The following is a 23,125-nucleotide window of genomic DNA, read 5'->3' on the forward strand; positions in this document are numbered from 1 at the left end:
AAAAATGTTGACAAAGTTCAAAAGAATATTATTTTGTCACATGTGCAAATTACCTGGAATTCAAATTTCAACATCCATAAAGTTGTATTGGAACCCAGCCTTGCGTGGTCATTCATGTAGCATCTGTGGAGGCTTTTGTGCTACCACAGCAGTGCTGATTAGTTGTGAAAGACGGCCCACAAAGCCTAAAATATTTACTCTCTGGCCCTCGGAAAAGTTAGCTGATCCCTAATCTAGAATAATATAGTCCAATTCACCTTTAATTTTGAGTCACTGAGGAAATGATTTCTTTCTTAATATATTGAGTTTTCTGAGAAACTTGGCAGTCAGTATTCAAGGGTGATGCAGCTTTCAGCTGTTTCCGAGCCTAGTAACCCAATTGCCGGTCTCTTTTGATTGTGTAGATCAGTGGCCCCCGAAGTATGGTCTTTAGAAAGACCCCTGGGTTTTCCTGAGATCTTTTCAGGGAGTCCCAAGGCATCTAGGAGATGCTCGCCTTCTGCTGTGTTGATCGATGCTTGCACCGATGACGCAGAAACAATGGTGGATAAAACCGCTGTGCGGGAGCGTGAATGGGGACAGTGACCCCAGCCTGCGTCAGTGATCAGGGCACACACTTGCAGTGGTGCCGGTGCAATGAGTGTCTTTGCTAAAGTAGGAAAAACTTAACTTCATTAAATCTCCATCTTTGGGTACATGCCTTTTTGATATTCTGTGTGATGAAATGGAAGTATGTATAAAACACTTCTGCAGACTGAGCTGCCATGGTTGTCGTACGGAGAAGTACCTGTGCAGATGTTTGAGCCATGAACTAGCTGCTTCTTTGCTAGAATACCATTTTTGCTTAAAGGATGATTCACAAACTGTTGTTATTCAGAATTGGGAATTTGGCAAATATTTTTTTTTTATTTAAAAATTTTTTTACTTTTATAATTATTTTTTAAAATTATATTTCATTGATTATCCTATTAAGTTGTCCTAATTTTTTTCCCTTTGCCCCCTCCACCCAGCACCCCCCCCCCCTCAGGCGGTCCCCCCACCATTGTTCATGTCTATTGGACATACATATAAGTTCTTTGGCTACTCCATTTTCTGCACTGTACTTTGCATCCCCATGGCTATTCTGTAACTACCTATTTGTACATCTTAACTCTCCCACTTCTTCATCCATTCCCCCACTCCCCTCTCCCATCTGACAACCATCAAAATGCTCTCTGTACACATGATTCTGTCTCTGTTCTTGTTTGCATAGTTTTTTAGATTAATTGTTGATAGATATGCATTTCTGCCATTTTATTGTTCATAGTTTTGATTTTCTTTTTCTTAAATAACACCCTTTAGTGTTTCATACAATAATGGTTTGGTGATGATGAACTCCGTTAGTTTTTTTTGTCTGGGAATCTCTTTTTCTGCCCTTTGATTCTAAATGATAGCTTTGCTGGGTAGAGCAATCTTGGCTGTAGGTCTTGCTTTTCATGACTTTGAGTATTTCTTGCTAATCCCTTCTAGCCTGCAAAGTTTCTTTGGAGAAATCAGCTGACAGTCTTATGGGAACTACCCTGTAGGTAACTCACTGCTTTCCTCTTGCTGTTTTTAAGATTCTCTCTTTATTTTTAACCTTTGGCATTTTAATTATGATGTGCCTTGGAGTGGGCCTCTTTGCATCCGTCTTGTTTGGGACTCTCTGTGCTTCTTGGACTTCTGTGTCTATTTCCTTCACCAAACTAGGGAAGTTTTCTTTCATTATTTTTTCAAATAGATTTCCAATTTCATGCTGTTTCTCTTTTCCTTCTGGCACTCCTCTGATAAGAATGTTGTACCTCTTGAAGTTGTCCCAGAGGCTGCTTATACTATATTCATTTTGGGGGTTCCTTTTTCTTGTTGTTCTGATTGGCTGTGTTTTGCTTCCTGTGTTCCATATCATTGGTTTGATTCTCGGCCTCATCCACTCTAGTGCTGTTTTCCTGTAAATTGTTCTTTATTTCAGTGAGTATATCCTTTGTTTCTGACTGGGACTTTTTTATCCTGCTGAGGGCCTCACTAAGTTCCTTGAACATCCTTATAACCAGTGTGTTGACTTCTGCATCTGATAGATTGCTTATCTCCATTTTGTTTAGTTCTTTTTTCTGGAGTTTTGATCTGTTTTTTCATTTGGGCCATGTTTTTTTGTCTCCTCATTTTGGCAGCCTCTCTGTGTTTATTTCTGTGTATTAGGTAGAAGTACTTTGACTCTGTGTCTTGGGAATGTGGTCTAATGTAGTAGGTGTCCTGTAGGTTTCCAGTGGCACAGCCTCCCCTATCACCCAGGCTGGGTGCTTGAGGTATACCGTTCATGTGTGTTGAGTACACCCTCCTCTTGTAGTTGAACCTTGGTTGATGTTGGTAAATCAATGGGAAGGGTTTACCCAGGCCAGTCAGCTGCAAGGATTGGCTGTGACCACTGACCATCACCCTCAGCCCTCTGTGCAGAATCAGCTGTGCAGGGGTAGTGTGATGGTGCTCTGACATGGTCTGTAGCTGTTCACTGGGTGCCCTGGCCCTGGGGCTTTCCCCAGTGGTGAATGCCCAGGTTAGCTCCCACTTGTGTTTTGCAGTCACCCTTCCTGAGCTATAAAGCAATTTGAGATGGCTGTTAGTTGTGCTGGGCTTGGAGAAGCCAAGCTGTGAATCTAGGCTAGCTGCTGCTAGTGCTGGGCCAGGGGCTTAACTGAGGCTAGGTGTTGCTTGTTTGAGAGGATTTTGGAAGTTGTGAAGCATGAGCCAAGACTAGCCATTCATATGGAAAAGCAACTTGGACAGGGCTGTAAGTTGGGTGGGGCAGAGTCTTTGGGAATCTTCAAGGCAGGTCAAACAGTGTTAGCCAGGTTAATGGAATCTCAACTTGCTGGCTCTGTGGCTTTATGGAAAAAGACAAGGGCCTTTGCTTACCTTGATGCCAGACACTTTAGTTTCTTCCCGTATGCTGGTGCCTTTCAAGCTGCTACTGTGGTGCTAGAGCTCAGGGAGTGAGTCTGAGTAGGTGAACTGTGTGTGGGTTCTTAAGAGGAACTGCTTGGGGCTCCAGAAGTTTCTTTCACTAACTCAATCCCTGCTGGTTTTTGCAGCCAAAAGCTGTGGGAACTTAAAATCCTGGCATTGGACTCCTGAGCTGGGAATCATTTCCCAAGATATCCCTCTCGAGTTTTTTCCACCGCACATGGGTGTGGGACCAGCCCATTCTAAGTCTTCACCTCCTGCCTGTCCTGATGGATGTGGTTTCTTTAATTCTGTAGTGGTCAGACTTTCTTCAATTCGATTTCTGATGGTTCTGAGTGGTGGTTGTTGTCATTTCGATGTAGTTGTTTGAAGAGGTGAGCTATGTCTGCCTGTGCTGCCATCTTGACTGGAAGTCTGGCAAATACTTTTTCAAAGGTGAACAAAGTGAGCTGACACTTGAAGGACAACAACTGACTGTATTTGTTGCCGCTGATAAAATTCAAGTTTGCCACCCAAAATTAGAATTTTAGAGAACTTGTGTCTTCTACTTTGAGCTTGACAGTTTTCCGATATATAAAGAATTTTCTGGTGAAATTGATGGTGATAGTAACAAATGTCTCATTGTAGTATGGGATTTGTCACCATTTGGAAGACCTGCGTAACTCTGGGAACCAGTATGTTCAAAATGACCAATGTGTGAAGTTACACACTCATGATGGGTAAAAAGATCCATTCAGTGTTTAAGACAGGCCAATGGATTTGAGTGTAATAGCAACAGAAATTTCACTGATGGGAATTTATGTTCTACATGGCAGCTAAGCTTGAAGAAACAACCACTCATCAAGTTAGGGTATATTATCAAAAGAGAATATTAAAAAGACTACTAATATTTACTTTGTTTTCAGTTATATCTCTATGTAACATTTTATTCTAATCCTCCAACCAGAACACCATCTGACAACAGACTGAATACAGAACAGATAGGAGAATCTAGCTGTCTTCTGTTAATAAGATCTGTAGAAATGCAAAACAGTGCCACTTTTCTGACTATTTTTTGTTTTGGAAAATGTACTTTTTAAAAATAAAAATTGCGTTAAAATAAAGTTATGTAACAGGCTTTAATGTTTAATCAAAAAATTTTCAATTTGTTTTTTAAATATCCAGATTGGTAAATATTTACAGATATAATCCACATAATAGAATCTCTGAGGCCATCATTCATTTTTAAGAATGGAAAGGGAGGCTTTTAGACCCGAAAGATTAATAACCATTATTGTAGATTATGATCATTCACCATGAAGTCCGTTATATGAAATGGGAGAAGTAATTTTCATCGCTACAAATTTCAACAGCACCTATTACTGATTTTCTGTCAGAAAAGTAATATATGAATACAGGCCAAAACTGTCTCCAAAAGCTGTGGAAGAGGCTGAAACAAAAAAATTAAAAAATTAAGTTCTTTAAAAAGAAAAAAATGAAATGGCATACATTTTCCAGATGTGGACGGTGACCCGAAAGCACACCTCTGACTATATGTCATCTAATAGTTAAATAATTATTATATAATTGCTATAATAGATATAATTTAGTGATAGTCTATTAGGCTTCATCCACTTTAACTCTGTTCCTCATTTAATGCCCTGCATAACAAGTAATACCATTAAGGCCCTCACTGTTGGTCACACGACATGTTTTGAGAGCTGGGTTTCAAGAACTTTTTTTTTTTTTTTTTTTTTTTTTTACTTACTCTAAAGCTCTTACTCTTTTCCCTTTCTTATGATACTGTTCATAGCAGCTGTACTATGTACAAGCATCAGCTTTCTAAAAATGGGTTACAAGATCTTGTGGTAAAGGCTCCTTTTGACACCAAGGCTAGATAAAGACTTGTCTTCAGTTTTAGCTTGGTCGTTACGGCAAGGAGGTGGTCTTCCAGAGTTACTGAAAGACAGTGCAAAAATGAATGAACTGAGCTGAAACATTTTGCTAGACACTGACCTCCATAGTAAATTAATCACAGCCCTCCTGATTGACTTGGGTAGAATGAGAAAAAATGAATGGTTGGCGTGATTTGTGTTCTTTTGGTCAATTCTCAATTTAATATGTTTACTGTTGTGATCACATTTCCAGGCTTCTCCAGTGACAGTGACCTGGTGTCTCTCACTGTCGATGCGGATTCTCCTGCTGAGTTAGATGATGGCATGGCTTCCAATCAGAGTTCTCCCACTAGAACTCTTGGTCTCAGTCTCTCTTCGGATCCTTCAGCACTCGGGGCTGTGGCTCCTGACAGCGAACCGAGCAAAACAGAAGAAGAACGGGAAAACCGTAGCCTCTTTCCCGGCAGTTTAAAATCCAAGCTTGGCAAGAGAGATTATTTGGAGAAAGCAGGAGAATTAATAAAGCTGGCTTTAAAAAAGGAAGAAGAAGATGACTATGAAGCTGCTTCTGATTTTTATAGGAAGGGAGTTGATTTACTCCTAGAAGGTGTTCAAGGTACAGTTTTATCTGTGTCAATATGTTTCTTATGCTGGTATCTGGAAAAGAAGTTGTATACATACAAGTATATCTTATGGTATAATCCTATGTAAAAACAGACCGAAATGATAAATAACTAAAGATTAAGTGACCTGTATGTGCGTGTATACCTCTGGTTACACGATAGTATCAAATATACTGAACTATATGCTTTGATCAATGAATCAACAAAATAGGGCTTAAAAAATCAAGTCTCTAGTCTCTGTTATGAAAAATCCTTTTTTTCCCTGACATGGTCAATGTTCACCAGCCTTCACCTCTCGCAGGAGTGTTGACAGAGAGATTCTTTGGAGCCCAAAACTCTCAGCGGCCTGAATAGACAAGGTGAAAGGGGCTTTTAACTTAGAATGTGACAGGTTTTCTGATTTGCCCGCTGTTTTGTTCTGTTGTTTAGTAGAGCAAACTCTCAGCTAACGAATGGGGGTGAAATGGGGCGTGTGCGGTTCAATGTTACTAAAGTCAGTAAAGACCTTACCTATATTTTAAGCATCAGTTTTTGTTTAATTATTTGCCCTTTCCTTATAGAAGCAGGGTGAAGTGTGCTGCGGTTAGTGACACAACTTCCCGGACACACACATTGAAGGTTGATGAGACCTTCCTTCCATGGTTTTCTTTCTAGAAAATTAACATTTTCATTGTTTTTTTGGTGGTCTTCAACTTGTTAGTATCACTCAGATTACCACGACGTCCTGTGTTACTAGCGAGTTTTTATTCCTACCCTCACTGTGTCCGGTGTCCTGTGGTCCAGAAGCGTTTTGTTGTCCTCTTCCTCGGATTTAAACTTGCATCCTTCTCCTTGCATCCTTGCAAGGATCCTTGCATCCTGTGGTGTGAATGTGAATACTTGGCTGTATGGCGTGGCAGGGGAAGTGTGGTCAGCGGCATGCTAACTGCTTTTTAACCAATTTTAACGAAGTCTGTTGTTTTTAATCCTTTCATGTCCACAGCTGCCTAGTGCCACCAGTTCCTGAACTTTGGGAGAGACTGTGCGCCATGCATGTCAGGCAGCTGCAGGTCCCCCAAGTCCGTAACCACTCGTCACCTGCACTTCTGTTGCTGCTATCTTTTTGCTCCATCTCTTTGTCCTTGTGGCATCCTGGCTTAAAGATAGTTATTTTACAGCCATGTTAATGGAGTTTCAGAAAGGAGCATTTCTCTTGGCTTGACTGATAGTACAACATATATCATTTTGATACAGACTTGTTTTTCAAATAGTTTCATAATCTGTTGGTTTTTTAAAAAAATATTTTATTTATTTATTTATAGAGAGAAGGGAAGGGAAGGAGAAAGAGAGGGAGAGAAACATTAATGGGTGGTTGCCTCTCACACATACACCCTACTGGCGACCCGGCCTGGAACCCAGGCGTGTGCCCTGACTGGGAATTGAACCAGCAACCCTTTGGTTAGCAGGCCAGCGCTCAATCCACCGAGCCACACCAGCCGGGGCTCTATTGGGGTTTTTTTTGTTTGCTAGTGAAGCATTCTGGTCTTAAAGATCTACTTATTTTTCTTCTTTGTCTTAACTCTTATTTTGGGTGGGGAGTTTAAAATAGGCATGAGTTGCAAACAGTCTGCTCTGATATTTTTTCCTTTTCTTTTTAGATAATTTTTTTGTGCTCAAACATCACTAGTGTTTAATTGACATAAATAAAACATGTCAGTGTGATTCTTTTGTCTAAAGTCATTTACATTTAACCCTAGAACACTTCATAATGTTACCACTTGATGGCACCAGAAAAATAAAAATCTTTGCTTCAAAATGAGCATTATGGATGCACATCAGCAAATAAAAAATATATCATTTAGTTACTTTGTGATTAGGGTGATGAATTATTACTCCAATAGAACTTGATATCAAACCCACTAGACCTCTGTCTTAAAGAATGTTATCATTTAACCATTTTTTTTAATAGTCATTGGAGGATTTTGTTTTCATTGCTTTTAGAGAGATGGGGAGGCAGGGGGGTGGGGAGAGGGAGAAACATCAATGTGAAAGAGAAATGTCAATCTGTTGCCTCTTGTATATGCCCCGGGGATTGAACAGCAGCCTAGGCATGTGCCCTGACCAGGAATTGAACCTGTGACCTTTCGGTCCACAAGACAATGCTCCAACTGACCAAACCATGCTGGCCAGCGCTAACCATATTTTTTTCTATTTAATATGTGCCTCTCTTTCTGAAACCACAATATCCATTATTGTCCTGGATTGTTTTTCGATGTTAATGTGCCATCAAATCCAAAAAGTTATAGTAGACTAATTGCTTGTAGCCTTTTATTGTTATTCAAAATGTGATCAATTTTTGTTCCTGCAAACTGTGGAACCATAATCATTGAATTCTAATTTTTAAAGGACATGTAAAGTAACATAGTTATGTTGCATATTTAACTATGTGTCAGATGTAATATCAGGGCAGTGCTTCTGGTCCATGGATTATATTTAAAAGTATTATTCTGCTCCTAACAAACGCATGGACATTATCCAAAAAACTTTTACACAGTTCAATTGACATAATTGACATATAGTATCAAATTCAAGCTATATAGCATAATGATTTGATAAATGTATATATTGTGAAATCTTACACTGACAATAAGTTTAGTTAGCACCCATCACCTCACATAGCTATAAATTTTTTTCCGTGAGAACTTTTAAAATCTATTTTTTTAAAAAAGTAATTGCTGAGTTAATAGTACCATTTCTTTAATTCTTAATTTTTTAAAAGATTTTATTTATGTATTGAGGGAGAGAAACGTCATTGTGTGAAAGAAACATTGATTGGTTGCCTCTTGCATGCGTGCAGCTGAGGGGCTGACCTGCAACTCAGGTGTGTGCCACAACTGGGGATTGAACCAGCAGCTTTTTGGTTTGCTGGCCGGTGCTTAGTCCATTGATCCACACCAGCCAGGGCAAAGATCTATTTTCTTAGCAACTTTCTATTTTCCTTTTTTTTTAAAAAAATTATGTTTTATGGGTTATGCTCTTATAGTTGTCCTAATTTTTCCCCTTTGCCCCCCTCCTTTTGGCACCCCCACTCCCTCAGGCAATCCCTATATCATTGTTCATGTACATGAGTCATACTTAGGTTTTTTGGCTACTCCATTTCCTATATCACAACTACCTATTTGTACTTTTTAATCCCCTTACCTCATCACCCATTCTCCTGTACCTCCTCCCACCTAGCAACCATGAAAACACTCTCCATGTCCATGATTCTGTCTCTGTTCTCGTTTGCTTAGTTTGTTTTTTAAGTTCAGTAGTTGGTAGATGTGTATGTATTGACATTTTATTGTTCATAGTTTTGATCATCTTCTTTTTCTTAATTAAATCCCTTTAACACTTCATATAATAATGATTGGGTTTAATTTTTTGTCTGGGAAGCTCTTTTTCTGCCTCTGATTCTAAATGGTATCTTTGCTGGGTAGAGCAATTTTGGCTGTAGGTCCCTGCTTTTCATGACTTTGAGTATTTCTTGCTAATCCCTTCTAGCCTGCAAAGTTTCTTTAGAGAAATCAGCTGACAGTCTTATGGGAACTACCCTGTAGGTAACTCCCTGATTTCCTCTTGCTGCTTTTAAGATTCTCTCTTTATCTTTAACCTTTGGCATTTAATTATGATGTGCCTTGGAGTGGGCCTCTTTGTATCTGTCTTGTTTGGGACTCTCTGTGCTTCCTGGACTTCTATGTCTATTTCCTTCACCAAACTAGGGAAGTTTTCTTTCATTATTTTTTCAAATAGATTTCCAATTTCATGCTGTTTCTCTTTTCCTTCTGGCACTCCTCTGATAAGAATGTTGTACCTCTTGAAGTTGTCCCAGAGGCTGCTTATACTATGCTCATTTTGGGGGGTTCCTTTTTCTTCTTGTTGTTCTGATTGGCTGTGTTTTGCTTCCTGTGTTCCATATCATTGATTTGATTCTCGGCCTCATCCACTCTAGTGCTGTTTTCCTGTAAATTGTTCTTTATTTCAATTAGTGTATTCTTCGTTTCTGACTGTGTCTTTTTTTTTTTGCAGTTGAGGACTTCAGTAAGTTCCTTGAGCGTCCTTATAACCAGTGTTCTGAACTCTGCATCTGACAGGTTGCTCATCTCCATTTCATTCAGCTCTGTTTCTGGAGTTTTGATCTGTTCTTTCACTTGGGCCATGTTTTTTTGTCTCCTCATTTTGGCTGCTTCCCTGTGTTTGTTTCTATGTGTTAGGTAGAGCTGCTTTGACTCCATGTCTTGTCTTGGTAGTGTGGCATGATGTAGTAGGTGTCCTGTAGGGTCCATGGCACGGTCTCCCTTATCACCCATGCTGGGTACTTGAGCTACATCCACTGTGTGGGCTGAGTACATCCTCCTCTTGTAATTGAGCCTTGTTTGCTGATGGTAGATCAATGGGAGGGATTTACTAAGGCCAGTTAGCTGCAAAGTGACCACTGACTACCAACCTCCGTCCACCATGGAAGATCAGCTGTACGGGAGCAGGGTGGTGGTGTTCCTACATGGTCTGTAGCTGTCCACTGGGTGTGCAGGCTCTGGGGTTTCCTGGGTGGTACAGGGCAAGGTCAGTCATCATCTGTGTTCTGCCTGGGGCTACCCCGCCTGAGCTATAAAGCAATCTGACATGGCTGCTGCTTGTGCTGGGCTTGGAGAGTCCCAGGAGAAACCAAGTTGTGAATCTAGGCTGGCTGTTGCTAGTACTGATCCTTCCGCCACTTAGCAAGACATATAGGCGCTGGGGTCTCAGTGAGGCTGGCTGTTGCTTGTTTGAGAGATTTAGGAAGTTGTGAATCATGAGCCAAGGCCAGCCATTCGCATGGAAAAGCAGCATGGGTGGCCTGTAAGTTGGTTGGGACCGAGTCTCAGGGATTCACCAGGGTGGGGCAAACATCGTTAGCCAGGTTGATAGTACCATCCTGCCAGCTCTGTGGGAAGAGGGTTCAAAAAGGGTACATTGTTGTCTGCCTACCTTTCTGTTTGGGAGAAAGCTGTCCCCCAGCTCTTGCCTTGACGCCAGACACTTCAGGTTCTCCCTGTACGCCACTGGTACCTTTCAAGCTGCTACCGTGGTGCTAGAGCTCAGAGGAAGTGAGTCTGAGTACGTCCATGTGTGGATTCTTTAAGAGGAGCTTCTTGGGACTCCAGAATTTTCTTCACTGACTCAATTCCCACTGGTTTTTGCAGCCAGATGTTTTAGGTCTTATCTTCCTGTCTTGGAACCCTGGGCTGGGGGCCCTGATGTGGGCCCGGGACTCCTTGCTCCTGAGATATCCCTTCTGGATTTTTATCCACCATGTGTGGATGTGGGACCAGCCTGTTCTGCTTCTCCTACCAGTCTGCGTGGATGTGGTTTCTGTATTTTCATAATTGTCAGACTTTTATCAACTCGATTTCTGATGGTTCTGAGTGATGGTTGTTTTATATTTTAGTTGTAATTTTGATGTGTTCGTGTGAGGAGGTGAGCTGTGTTTACCAGTGCCACCATCTTGACTCAAAATCTTAGCAGCTTTCAAATATGCAGTACAGTATTGTAACTATAGTCACCATGTTGCACAGTACATCCCGAGAATTAATTGATCTCATGAATCAAAGTGTGTAAATTTTGACCAATTTTACCCATTTCACCTACCATTTATTCCCTGTTGCTGGCAACCACCACTGTCTTTTCTGTTTGTGAGTTTAGTTATTTTTAGATTCCACGTATAAGTGAGATCATACAGTATTTATCTTTGTGTGACTGATTTCACTTAGCATAATGTTCCCAAGGTCTACCTATGCTGTTGCAAATGACAGAATTTCCTTAATATTTATGGTTGAGTAATATCATATTATGCATGTGTGTATACATTTTCTTTCTTCATCAGGGGATGGACATGTAGGTTGTTTCCTTGATTATTGTAAATTATGCTTCATTGAATGTGGGAGTGTAAATATCTCTTCAAGACAGTGATGTCATTTCCTCTGGATATGTACCTAGCAGTGTAATTGCTGGATCATACGTTATGGTATAGTTCTGTTTCATTTTTCTGAGGCACCGCCATCCTGTTTTCCATGGTGGCTGCACCCATTTACATTTCCGACAGCAGTGCACAAGAGTTCGCTTTCCCCCACGTCCTCTCAAATACTTGTTACCTGTGGACTTGTCACTGATAGCCCTTCTGACTGGTGTGGTGATGCCTCACTGTGGTTTCGATTTGGATTTCCCTGATGATTAGTGATGTTAGATACCTTTTCATGTACCTGTTGGCTATTTGTATGTCTTCTTTGGGAAAATGTCAGTTCTGTTCCTCTGCCCATTTTATTAATCAGAATATTCGTTTTTGTGCTGTTACGTTTTGTGAGTTCTTTATATGTCTTGGATATTAACCTCTTATCTGATATATGATTTTCAAAGGTTTTCATCCATTTGGTAGGTTGTCTTTTCATTTTGTCGATTGTTTCCTTTGCTGTGTAGAGCTTTTTACTTTGATAGATTCACATTCATTTTCCCTTTTGTTGCTTTTGCTTTTGGTATCGAATCTAAAAAGTCATCGCCAGGACGGATATCAAGGAGCTTACACTCCTATATTTTCTTCTGAATGTTTGTGGTCTCAGGTCTTATGTTCAAATCTGTAATCCATTTTGACTTGATTTTTGTATACGGAGTAAGGTAGGGATATAGTGTCATTCTTTTGCATGTGACTGTTCATTTTTCCCAGCACCATTTATTGAAGAGGCTGTTGTTCTTTATCCTTCTTGGCTTCTTTGTCATTAGTTAATTAAGTGTATATACGTGGGTTTATTTCTCAGCTTTCTATTTTGTTCCGTTTACTTGTGTGTTTGGTTTTATGTAAATAGTATACTTTTGATTACTATTGATACTTTTGATAGCCTAGTAATATAATTTGAATTAGAAAATTAGATACCTCTAGCTTTGTTGTTCTTTCTCCAGATTGCTTTGGCAATTTGATGTCTTGTGTGGTTCCTTACAGATTTTAGGGTTGTTTTTTCTACTTCTGTGAAAAATGCCATTGGAGTAATAATAGCAGTTGTATCGAATCTGTGGGTCACTGGGTAGTAAGTACATTTTTAACAATATTAATTATTCTAGTGCTTAAGAATGGAATATCTTTCCATTTATTTTTGTCTTAGTTCTTTCATCTACGTTGGTAGTTTTCAGTGTACAGATCTTTCACTTCCTTGGTTAAATTTATTCCTAGGTATTTTATTCTTTTTGGTGCAATTGTAATGGGATTTTTAAAAACTTTCTCTTTCTCCCCTGGCTGGTGTGGCTCAATGGATTGAGCATTGGCCTGCGAACCAAAGGGTCGTTGGTTTGATTCCAAGTCAAGGCACATGCCTGGGTTGCGACCCAGGTCCCTAGTAGGGGGCACGCAAGAGGCAACCACACACTGATGTTTCTCCCCCTCTCTTCCTCCCTTTTTTCCCATCTGTCTAAAAATAAATAAAATCTTTAAAAAAATGTCTTTTTTTGATCGTTTGTTTTAAGTGCATAGAAACAAAATTAATTTTTGTATATTGACTTTATATCCTGAATTGTTTACTAGTTTTAACTGTTTTTTGGTGGAGTCTGGCATTTTCTATATATAATATTTTGTCATCTGCAAATACCTAGTTTTATTTCTTCTTTTCTGACTTAGGTGCCTTTTATTTCTTTTTCTTGCCTAATTACTCTGGCTAGGACTTGCAGAACCGTATTGAATAAAATGACAAAAGTGGGCATCCTTGTCTTGTTCCTGCTCTCAGAGGAAAAGCTTTCAACTCATGACCACTGAGTATGATGTTGAGTATAACTGACATTATCCTTTAATTTGGGGAAATGGAGGGCTCTAGCTTGTGAGCTGAGTCGACATTTATGAGCAGAAGAGATGTTTCCTTGGGGAACGTCGTTCTAGTGTGACAGAACTGTTATGGAAACATCACTGTAACCAAAGCGTCATTTTCATTGAACTCCAGTTATAAGATTTGTTAACTGTGACCTTAGTTTGGGTTGACATGTGTTATAATAACGTGATTATTTCTAGATATCTGATTATTTGGGGAAAGAAATCTTCCAGAGCAAAGTAGGAATGCTTTTTATACAGGATTCTTATGAGTTGGCCAATTTTGTTTTTCTAAATACTAACTGTTAATCCTAATCAAACTCTTCATCCTAAAGGAGTTGATCTGGGTTGTTTGTAGAACTGATAAAGATGGCATGAAGTTTTTCTTACTCAGCTGGTGTTTGCACAGCTGAGACGAGAAGCACAACACCACAGCAGCAGCAGTGTGTTTGCCCATCCAGCGGAGAAAAGGCATGCCCCGCTGGCGGTGACTCTGAATTCCCCTCTGAACTGACGCTTTACTTACTCTGTCAGTCTAGAAATGGCCCCTGAAATTAGGGCACCCTCTACTCTTCTGAGTCCTCAGGTCTTTATGGATTTCAGAGAGAAAATCCAAAAGTCCCGATTGAAGGAATCAACTTGAATCTTTGAAGAGTATGTTTCACTGCATGTCTTTGCATGTCTGCCTTCTTTATGTATTTCTGCAAGTGGCTGAGGTGATTGGTCTGTGTTCTCAGTGTGAGCTTATTGGAATGATTTTTATAGTATAGAGTGGGAAATGGATGACATAAAACTGTTAATGAAGTATTTAAATAACAACAATAATTTATTATTTATTGCATGTCTGCCCCCATACAAGGGGTTTTTCCTAATGTTTTTAATCCTCAGAACAAGCCTGTAAGCTGAATTATGACTGATCATTACTGGGCTTTGTCTCGGGACATCAAAATTTAGAGGGTGCAGACATTTAATATAATGATTGTAAAAGCCTGGCACCTAGTTAGCAAGAATAATTATTTAAAACAGAAAGCTCCCTGTCCATGAACACGGGATGAGAGGGCCTCTGTCTTCAAAGCCTTAGCGTTGTCTCTCTGCCCGTTCTTTCACTGGGTCTCCCTGTGCTCTTCAGCGAGGCAGGGCTGTCTTAGTTTAAGGACCCCTGTGATTTGGTTGAGGCCACCCTGATCATCCAGGATAGTTGCCCTGTCTCAAGATTCTTACCCTTACTCACACTTGTAAAGTCGCATTAGCCAAGCAGAGTAATATTTTCAGTTTCTTTGATTAAGACATGGACATCATAAGAGGTCCGTTAGTCTGCTCACTGCACCTGTGAATTTACTTCTAAGTAATGTAGTTGCAAGTATCTTAAGTATATATACTATTTAACTTCCCAGCAGTTGAGGTTTTTCTAATTATCTTTCTGTTATTAATTTCTTACTTTAATTCCAAAGTTCAAAACACTTTGAATAATTTCAGGTTTTTGAAAATTGTTGAGCTTTTCTTCACAGCCAAGCCACCTACCTGTTTCATTATTTTAATACAAATCCTTGAAATGGGGATGCTTGATACATTCTAAAATGTATTTGAGGGTTTCCTGGTATTTTCTATAACGTGACTGCCTTTATGTTGTAGGATATTTTCTTACCTTTTAGTAGTCTCTGCCTTATTTTTGATAGTTAACCAATTATTACAGGGTAATCAGTCTGTAATAATCATTCTGTAGTAGTTGATTACAGAAAAATCCTAGGTCCTTATGATTAAATTGATTTTGGAACTATGTGAGATGCCATTAAATTGTTGTCTGATTAATGAAAGCTCATCTGTTTTATTGGCTGTCAGAAAAAGCTCACAAATGGAGTAAAATTTTGCTGTAAAATAGTTTTCTTGAATTAGTCCAGGCCATTGATAGTCCCTTTCCCTACAAAATAAAAGTACACTGTAGGACAAGAAAAAACAAAGATGATGAATATCCAGGACCAATGGAAGCAGAGATAAAAACAAAGAACCCCAAATTAGGGTTGTGGTTTGTTGTTGTTGTTGTTGTTGTTGTTGTAGTTGATTTGTCTTTTACTTGGAGGGGAAACAGTATCCCAACTTGCACTGTTAATAAAAGGCCCATTCTTACCCAAGCAATAATAAGAAGGAAGTTATTTAAGAATATGGTAATAATTCCTTAAAATATAATGATCCAGTGGTATGGGAATTTGCATTGTGTGATTGATCCAGGCTGTGGTTCAGGGAAAGGGAATCAGATGGATCCTGGCAAAATCTCTGCTTGCAGAGACACAGCTAAGAGACTAGGAAGACCAAAGCCAGAGTTTGCCGTTAGTGCTTGCAGGGTTATCGCCTGGTGTGCAGTGTTTTCCTCTGGAGAGGGGATGACAGTGCAGAGGTTTTCAGAGCGTCTCCTGGGACACTCAGCAGAGCACTGATCAGCGGATGGGGTGTGAGGAAACTACCGTAGGCCGGGGAGCTGAGAGGGTTGGGGGAAACATTCTGGGCACTCACGCAGGCTGGGAACAGTGTCTGTTCCTGACACGTAGTAGTGCAACCTTCAGTCACAGGGCTCTGAGCAGAATGCCCAGGAAGAGCCTTGCTTCGGTGTGTGAAATAATGATTAGCTGCCCGAAGCCCGCCCTAACAATTCTTAGAAGCACATCTCAAAAGGATCAAACCGCTTCCAAGAAACATAATTGTACCCCAGAACAAAGCTCAGTAATATTTGTAAGACTAGAAAACTGTCAAACACCTAATAAGATAAAATTCACAATGGCTAGCATCTAACTAAAATTTTCCATTTATTCAAGGAGCAGGAAACATATGAGCTATAATGATGATAAAGTGAACTAATCAAAACCTACCCAGAAGTGACACAGATGTTAGAATTATCAAACAAGGACTTTAAAACTTACTGTAATTGTATTTATTTTGTTCAAAAAGTTAAGAGGAACATGGAAGATTTACAGAAGACCCAAATTGAACTTCTAGGGATGAAAGCTTCAATATCAGAAATGAAAAATATAAGCAGTGGTTTTGGGACAGATTAGATATTGTGGAAGAAAGACTTAGTAAAATAGAGGATATAGCTACAGAAATTATTCAAAATGAAATAGATTAAAGAATAACGTGAAAATGACTAAAGTATCAGTAAGCTGTAGAACAACTTCTATATGTGTAATCGGAACCCCTGAAAAGGCAGGGGGAGAGGGAGACAAAACTGTTGAATAAATAATGCCTGAGAGGTTTTCAAATTTGATGAAAACATTCTACAGTCCTGTGCCAGTCAATGATGGGGATGTGGTCTGAGAAATGTACTGTTAGGAGATTTTTGTCATTGTGCAAACATCAAGGAGAGCACTTACTTACATAAGCTCCGGTGGCACAGACGACTGCTGTCATTGTGCCGTACCTTTTCGTTCCTGGTAGTGCAGCAGGTTTGTTGCACCAGCCTCACCACAAGCACCTGAATAATGTGTTGCACTATGATGTTACAATGGCTGCGATGTCACTAGTCGATAGGAATTTTATCAGCTCCATTATAGTTTTGTGTCAGATGTGTGGTCCATACTTGACTGAAATATTGTTACACGGTGCATGGCTGTGCAGGTCCAGGAAGCCCGACAAACCCCAAGCATAAGAAATATGAAAACTACACTAAAGGCACATTATAACCAATTTGCTCAAAACCAGTTATACAGAGAAAATTTTAAAATTAAAACCAGGCAGAAGAAGAGATGTACAGAAGAACAAGGATAAGAATAATCTCAGATTTTTTATTAGAACAGTTGTACACAAAGAGACAATTGATGAACATCTTTAACAGAAAGAATAAAAAAGCCTGTGAACTGAGAATTCTGTACCCAGTGAAAGTATATTTCAAAATTTAAAGGCAAAATAAAGAGTTATTAATTGGGAATGATGGCTATGTTCATTATTTTGATTGTAGTGTCTTCTCTTTTCTTGGTTGGACTAGGAAAGTGTAAGTATCAATTTTGTTGATCTTTCTGAAGAATGTTGGATTTCACTGATTTCTTTATATGTTTTCAGTTTCTATTTCATTGGTTTCTGCTTCTTCCCCTGCCCTTTTTGTGTGTCATTTACCCTTTGTTTTTTAGATTTTACCTTAAGAGGTGAAAGCTTCGGTTATTGATTTGAGATCTTCTCTACAATATAGATGTTTAAAGCCATAAAGTCCTTCTAAATACGGCTTTCACTACAGCCTGTGAATTTTGACATGTTGTTTACATTTCATTAAGCTTGAAATGCTTTTCTAATTTTCAGTGTGATTTCCTTTTTAAGCCGTAGGTTACTTAGAAATGTATTCTTTAATTTTCAAATATTTGTGGATTTTCCAGGGTTTTTTTGTTTTTGATTTCTAGTTTAATTCTCTTGTGGTTGGTGAATATACTTTGTATAATCTAAATTTCTTTAAATTTATTGAGATTTGTTTTGTGGCCTAGCACATGGTCCATCTTGGAGAATGTGTATTCTGGAGTTTTTTAAATGGAGAATTCTGTAGATGTCAGTTAATGTTGGCTGGTTGATACTGTTGTTAAGGTCTTCTACATCATTACTGATTTTCTGTCTTTGTTTTAGTAATTATCAAGACAGCTCTGTCTAATGATGAATTATGAGTTTCTCCAATTATTTCTGTCAGTTTTTGCTTCATCTGTTTTAAGATACATGAGTATAATGTTTCCTTAATTAGCTTAACTTTTTAGAATTATAAAAATGTCTTTTTTTTGCAATAATATTTTTCTTGATACCTGTTTTGGTGGATGTAGTGTAGCTATTCCACCTCTCTTATTACTTTTAAAATTTTTAAGAAAATTTATCTATTTTTAGAGACGGGGGAGGGAGGGAGAAGGAGAGGGAGACAACATCGATGTGAGAGAGACATCGGTCGGTCGCCTTCTGCACGCGCCCCAGCCGGTGAGCAGGCCTGCAGCCCAGGCATGTGGCCTGACCACGAATTGAACAGCAACCTTTCCCTTTGTGGGACAACGCCTAACCAGCTGAGCCACATTGGTCAGGGCCCTCTCTTCCTACTTTTTACTTTCAGTCTGTTTCTTTGTTTGAATCAAAGTGTGTCTCTTATTGACAGGATATGGTTGCATCGTTTTATAAAAAAAATCAGTCTTATGTTCTCTGCTTTTTGAATGACGTATTTAATTCATATAAACTTAGTATATTTAATAATACGCTGGGTTTGTATCTGCCATCTTGCCATTTTCTATTTGCCATGTCATTTTTTTACTACCTTCTTTTGCGATAAGGTCAATAGAAATTTTTTCTAGTGTATCACTTATTCTCTTTATTAAGGCTATATAATTATGCCCTGGCTGGTGTGGCTCAGTGGATTGAGTGTCGGCCTGTGAACCAAGGGGTCACTGGTTCGATTCCCGGTCAGGGCACATGCCTGGGTTGCAGGCCCGATCCCCAGTAGTGGGTGCGTGAGAGGTGACCATACATTGATGTTTCCCTCCTCCTGTTTCTCCCTCTCTTCCCCTCTCTCTAAAAATAAATAAATAAAATCTTTTAAAAAAAGACTATATTATTATGAGTTTCTTGTTTCCATAGTATTTTTTCCTGAAGATTATAATAATAAGTATTTTAAGTTCAAACATTTTATTTCAGAGTAAAACTACCTTAATATATAGAAACTTTGCCTCAATGTAGCCACCTTTCCTTCCTATTACTTTTTTGCTAGTATTTTCATTTAGGGTACATCTTTATTTAAACCCTATAGGGTAGTGTTATAATTATTGGTTAAATGTACTTTTAAACCAGTGGGAAGAGAAATGATAAAAATATATTTGTACTATCTTTTATATATATGTATTTTTAAAGATTTTATTTATTTTTAGAGCGAGGGGGAAGGAAGGGAAAAAGAGAAGGAAAGAAGCATTGATTGGTTGCCCCTTGCACCCCCCAGATCTGGGACCAGACCCACGACCTATGCATGTGCACTGGCAGGCAATCGAACCAGTGACCTTTTGGTTTGTGGGACGACACTCAACCCACTGAACCACACCAGTCAGGGCCTGCCTTTTACTTTTTCATTTAGATTTCCTGTAAGGCAGATTTACTGCAACAGATCCTCTCAGTTTTTATGTGTGGATGTTTATTTTGCCTTTATGTTTTGAAAGATGGTTTTGCTGGCTATTGGATTCTTTGCTGACCTTTCTCATCCCCCAGCCCCTCAGCATTTTGACTATGCCATCCCACTGCTCTGTAGTTTCCATTTTTCTGATGATACGTAAGTTGTTACTTTTGTTGAGATTCTGTAGTATATGATAAGTAGTGGTTACCATTTGCTACTTTTAAGATGTTCTGCTTTGGCTTTTAACAGTGTGGCTATTATGTGTTTAGGTGTGGATCTCTTTGAGTTTATCCTTTTGGTGTTTGTTGTGTCCTTGGTATTTGATGGTCTTTTGGGATATGTAGATCAAAATTCATCATATTTGGGAGGTTTTCAGCTATTATGTCTTGACCCCCCCCCACCCCCCGCCTTGTTGGACTGCATTATGTGTATGTTAGCATATGTGTCTGAGTGGGGTCTCCCAGCCCCTTTCATTTAATTCTACTCAGGCTGGATAATTTCTACCCAACCATCTTCAAATTTGCTGATTCTTTTTTTCTGTCAGCGCAATGTATTGTTGAATACTTACTAACTGCAAAATTTCTGTGTGGTTCTATTTTACAATTTCTGTGTTTTATTGTTAATGTGTATTTGATGGTCCATTGTCTTTGTACTTTTAAAAATTCCTTAAACATGCTTTCTTTGAATTCTTCAGACATATTTGTAATAGTTGTTTTGAAGTGTTTGTCTGCTAAGGTTTACACGAGTCCCCTAGGGACAGTTTTTATTGACTGCTTTTTTCTGCTTATGAGGCATGCTTTTTCTGTTCTTTTCATGTCTCATATTTTTTGTTGAGAACTTGACATTGTAGCTAATATAGCAACTCTAGGTTCTCCCCACCCCCTTGGTCAAGGATTGCTTAGATGTTGTGCTTAGGCTGCCTCAGTCAGTGAGGCTTCTGCCAGTTTCCTGAGAGTGTCTCTGTGGGTCAGGGCATTCAAAGCTCAGGCAGTTTACCGGCCTGCCTTGGCTTTTCCTCTCTGCCTGCATAAGGCCTCTCATTCACTAGGAGTGAACGGATAGCTGGAGCCCTCTGTGGTCTGTTTTGTCCATGCGTGTAGCTTTCAGGATCCCCAAGAATGTGTTGGGAGCTCACTAGAGCACACTGTGACTATCTTGTTTCCCAGATTTTCCTGCTACAGTTTTGGCTTGTCTGTTGTTTGTCATTGATTGCTATTGGATTCAGTAGCACCGAGCTTTTTAAGGGAGACCTGAGTCAGACCAGCTCCCTCCAGGAGCAGAAGGCTGCCGATCCTCAGATCCGAGATTGCCTTGTGCTAGGGATGTGTCAGGGTAGCTCCAGTTAAAACGCCCTTGCCTCTCTCACTGCAGTTCAGTGCTTTTTCTTTATAAATGTCTCTCCATTTGTTGTGTGTCTATAGTCAGTTTCCAGAGTTGTTGTTTTTGATAATTTTGACTGGTTTTGTCTGTTCAGAGGTTTTGCTGAGCTTCTCTCCATCACACTTTGGAAGTTCCACCTTCAGTTTGCCTCTGTAGCAACTTTATAATTACCTTTGTTTGCTTTTGCTTGATTCTCATACATTCTTTCTCTTCCAATAGTTTGAGTGATTTTTTGAAAATGGAGTCTAATCATGTCACTTTCTTGAATTAAAATCATTGCTTTGGCAATAAAATTAATGATATTATGGTCAGCAAGCCTATGGATGATTTGGCTTGAACCCTCCTCTTCACTTACTCTTCTGTAGCCCAACTGGCCTTCTTTTACCTCCTGGGAGGCACCAAGGTCTTGCCTGTGTTAGAACTTTCATGTCAGCTGCGCCCTGCGCGAGTGCTTCACTGTGCTGCTCCAACTGGTATCTCCTCCTTGTTTGCAGGTCTGAATTTCAATGCCATTTCCTCAAGGAAGTCTTTCCTCACCTTTGTTCATTCCACAATAGATTTCCTGAACTTTGTTGTCATTGAACACTATTTTAAGTACTTACATATACATTAAAATAATTTGTGCAATTTATTGAATGAATATCTCTTTATTTACTTGTAACGTCCTTGAAGGCTGGCATTTTCTCATTATTGTATCTTCTGGCATAGTGTCTATTACATGGGACGTTCTCTGTAAATGTTTTCAAATGAGAATGATTCTATAGCTACATATAAATGGGCACTTGACCAGGAGGAGGAAGCTTACAGGGCAGGCACCTGAAGGAGGTAGTAACTTGAATCCTAAGTATGTGTAGTAAAGAGCCAGTATGTGTTACGGTACCTTTGAAAATACCAAATAGGTTTAAAATGCCTCCTGTGTGGTGTCTCAGCACTCCACACAGATAGCGATATATTTGCCCTGAAGGTGTGACAACATGTAGAATTTAACCATTTGAAGTGGTGGAATTATATGCATTTGTACATTTATATCTGTAGCTCTATTAATAGTGGAACTCAGGATTGAGACTTCTTGCTAATCGGATCCCGAGTTTGATTTTTGCCTTTAATAAGTAAACCTTTGTCTGGGCTGTGTGTTTCCTGCTCCAGCATGCTTGGAACTAGGGCTCTGTTCTGTTCTGATCAGACCTAACCCCAAATTCTCCAAAATGAGCATTTGATCTAAAACTCAAGTGTGGCTTCTGGGAAGCTATTGATTGATTTGCTGCAATACTTTCCCCGTGTTCTTCTTGGGGGCGGGGTGGGGATGGAGCGATGCCTGCAGCGCGTCCCCGTAGCCGATCGACACCTGTAGCGGGTCACAGTGACTAGTATCGAGGGGAAGGACAAAGTAGCTCAGTTTGGAAATGGTTGTATCAGAATAGTTATGTCAACTTGGACCTGGAAAGGCTAATTCTGCACTGTCTCTAAAGAGATTTGATTATGAAAGTAAGTAAACAGAAAACCTTGCTTTCTGGAAGTTTTTTTTATTTACAAGGTTTTTCTATATTACCTTTCTATAAAAGGTCATCACCATAGGTGTTTTAAAAATTGCCTCTTTTAAAAAGAGAAAGAACCCTAGAATAATATAGGGTTACGATTCTCCCTTAATTGTAAATTTTGTTAGCTTTGGAAACAGAACTTTCGAGATCACATTTGGACCCTCAGGAATGTCCATTTGAGGACAATTATTAGCATTCTATATTATCATATAATAATAGTAGTAATAATGACAATAAGATCTTTCCTCTAGTTAGAACTCAAACAGGATAAATTGAATTATGAAACTGTGACAGACCCCCTGGGTTCCACTGCCCACCACCGATGAGAACGTGCCTCCCAACGCCGGGGTCTTATGAGAAGGAAAGGAACATTTATTCAAAAGTTATACAGGTTTAGAATAATGGTGGAATTTTGCCACTAGATCTCACTCTCTTTAGAAACAGAAAACACCCACAAACACACAGTCCTGCCCCCCCTTGCCAAACCAGGCCAGTCAGAGGTGCTGTCTCTCGGGAGCAGAAATAGAAGTCTGTAGCTTAGCTGGGCAGATCCCATCTGCATCCTGGCTTCTTCCAGTCGTCTGTGCTCGGTTAGATAGGCTCCTGCTCTTACTCCAAAACCGCATCCTCACGGTCAGCCAGTGGGGGAGGTCCTTCTGCATTCTTTCAAACCCTGTGGCCAGGACTCCTTTCTCTGCTCCCAAGCCTCATGGTGAAGAGAGCAAGAGAGAAAGAGAGAGATTCTCATGGCTCTCCTCTCCTTCCCACATGGTCCGAGCTCCCGCATGTCT

At 39.6% G+C, this 23,125-nt stretch overlaps 1 protein-coding gene across 5 annotated transcripts in view; it reads left to right on the plus strand.

The window, feature by feature from the left end:
* The window catches only part of RPS6KC1 (ribosomal protein S6 kinase C1), a 156,000-nt gene that overhangs the window by 47,190 nt on the left and 85,685 nt on the right, over positions 1-23,125 (plus strand). For 4 of the 5 annotated variants that reach the window (XM_028530743.2, XM_028530745.2, XM_028530747.2 and 1 more), the window contains one exon: positions 5,104-5,466. The exons of the other annotated variant lie outside the window; for it this stretch is intronic. In XM_028530743.2, coding sequence (XP_028386544.1) covers positions 5,104-5,466 — 363 coding nt within the window. The remainder of the gene's footprint in view (positions 1-5,103; positions 5,467-23,125) is intronic. 5 annotated transcript variants of the gene reach the window in all.

The sequence above is a fragment of the Phyllostomus discolor genome, chromosome 14 (genome assembly GCF_004126475.2).
Source record: "Phyllostomus discolor isolate MPI-MPIP mPhyDis1 chromosome 14, mPhyDis1.pri.v3, whole genome shotgun sequence".
NCBI classification, from domain to species: domain Eukaryota; kingdom Metazoa; phylum Chordata; class Mammalia; order Chiroptera; family Phyllostomidae; genus Phyllostomus; species Phyllostomus discolor.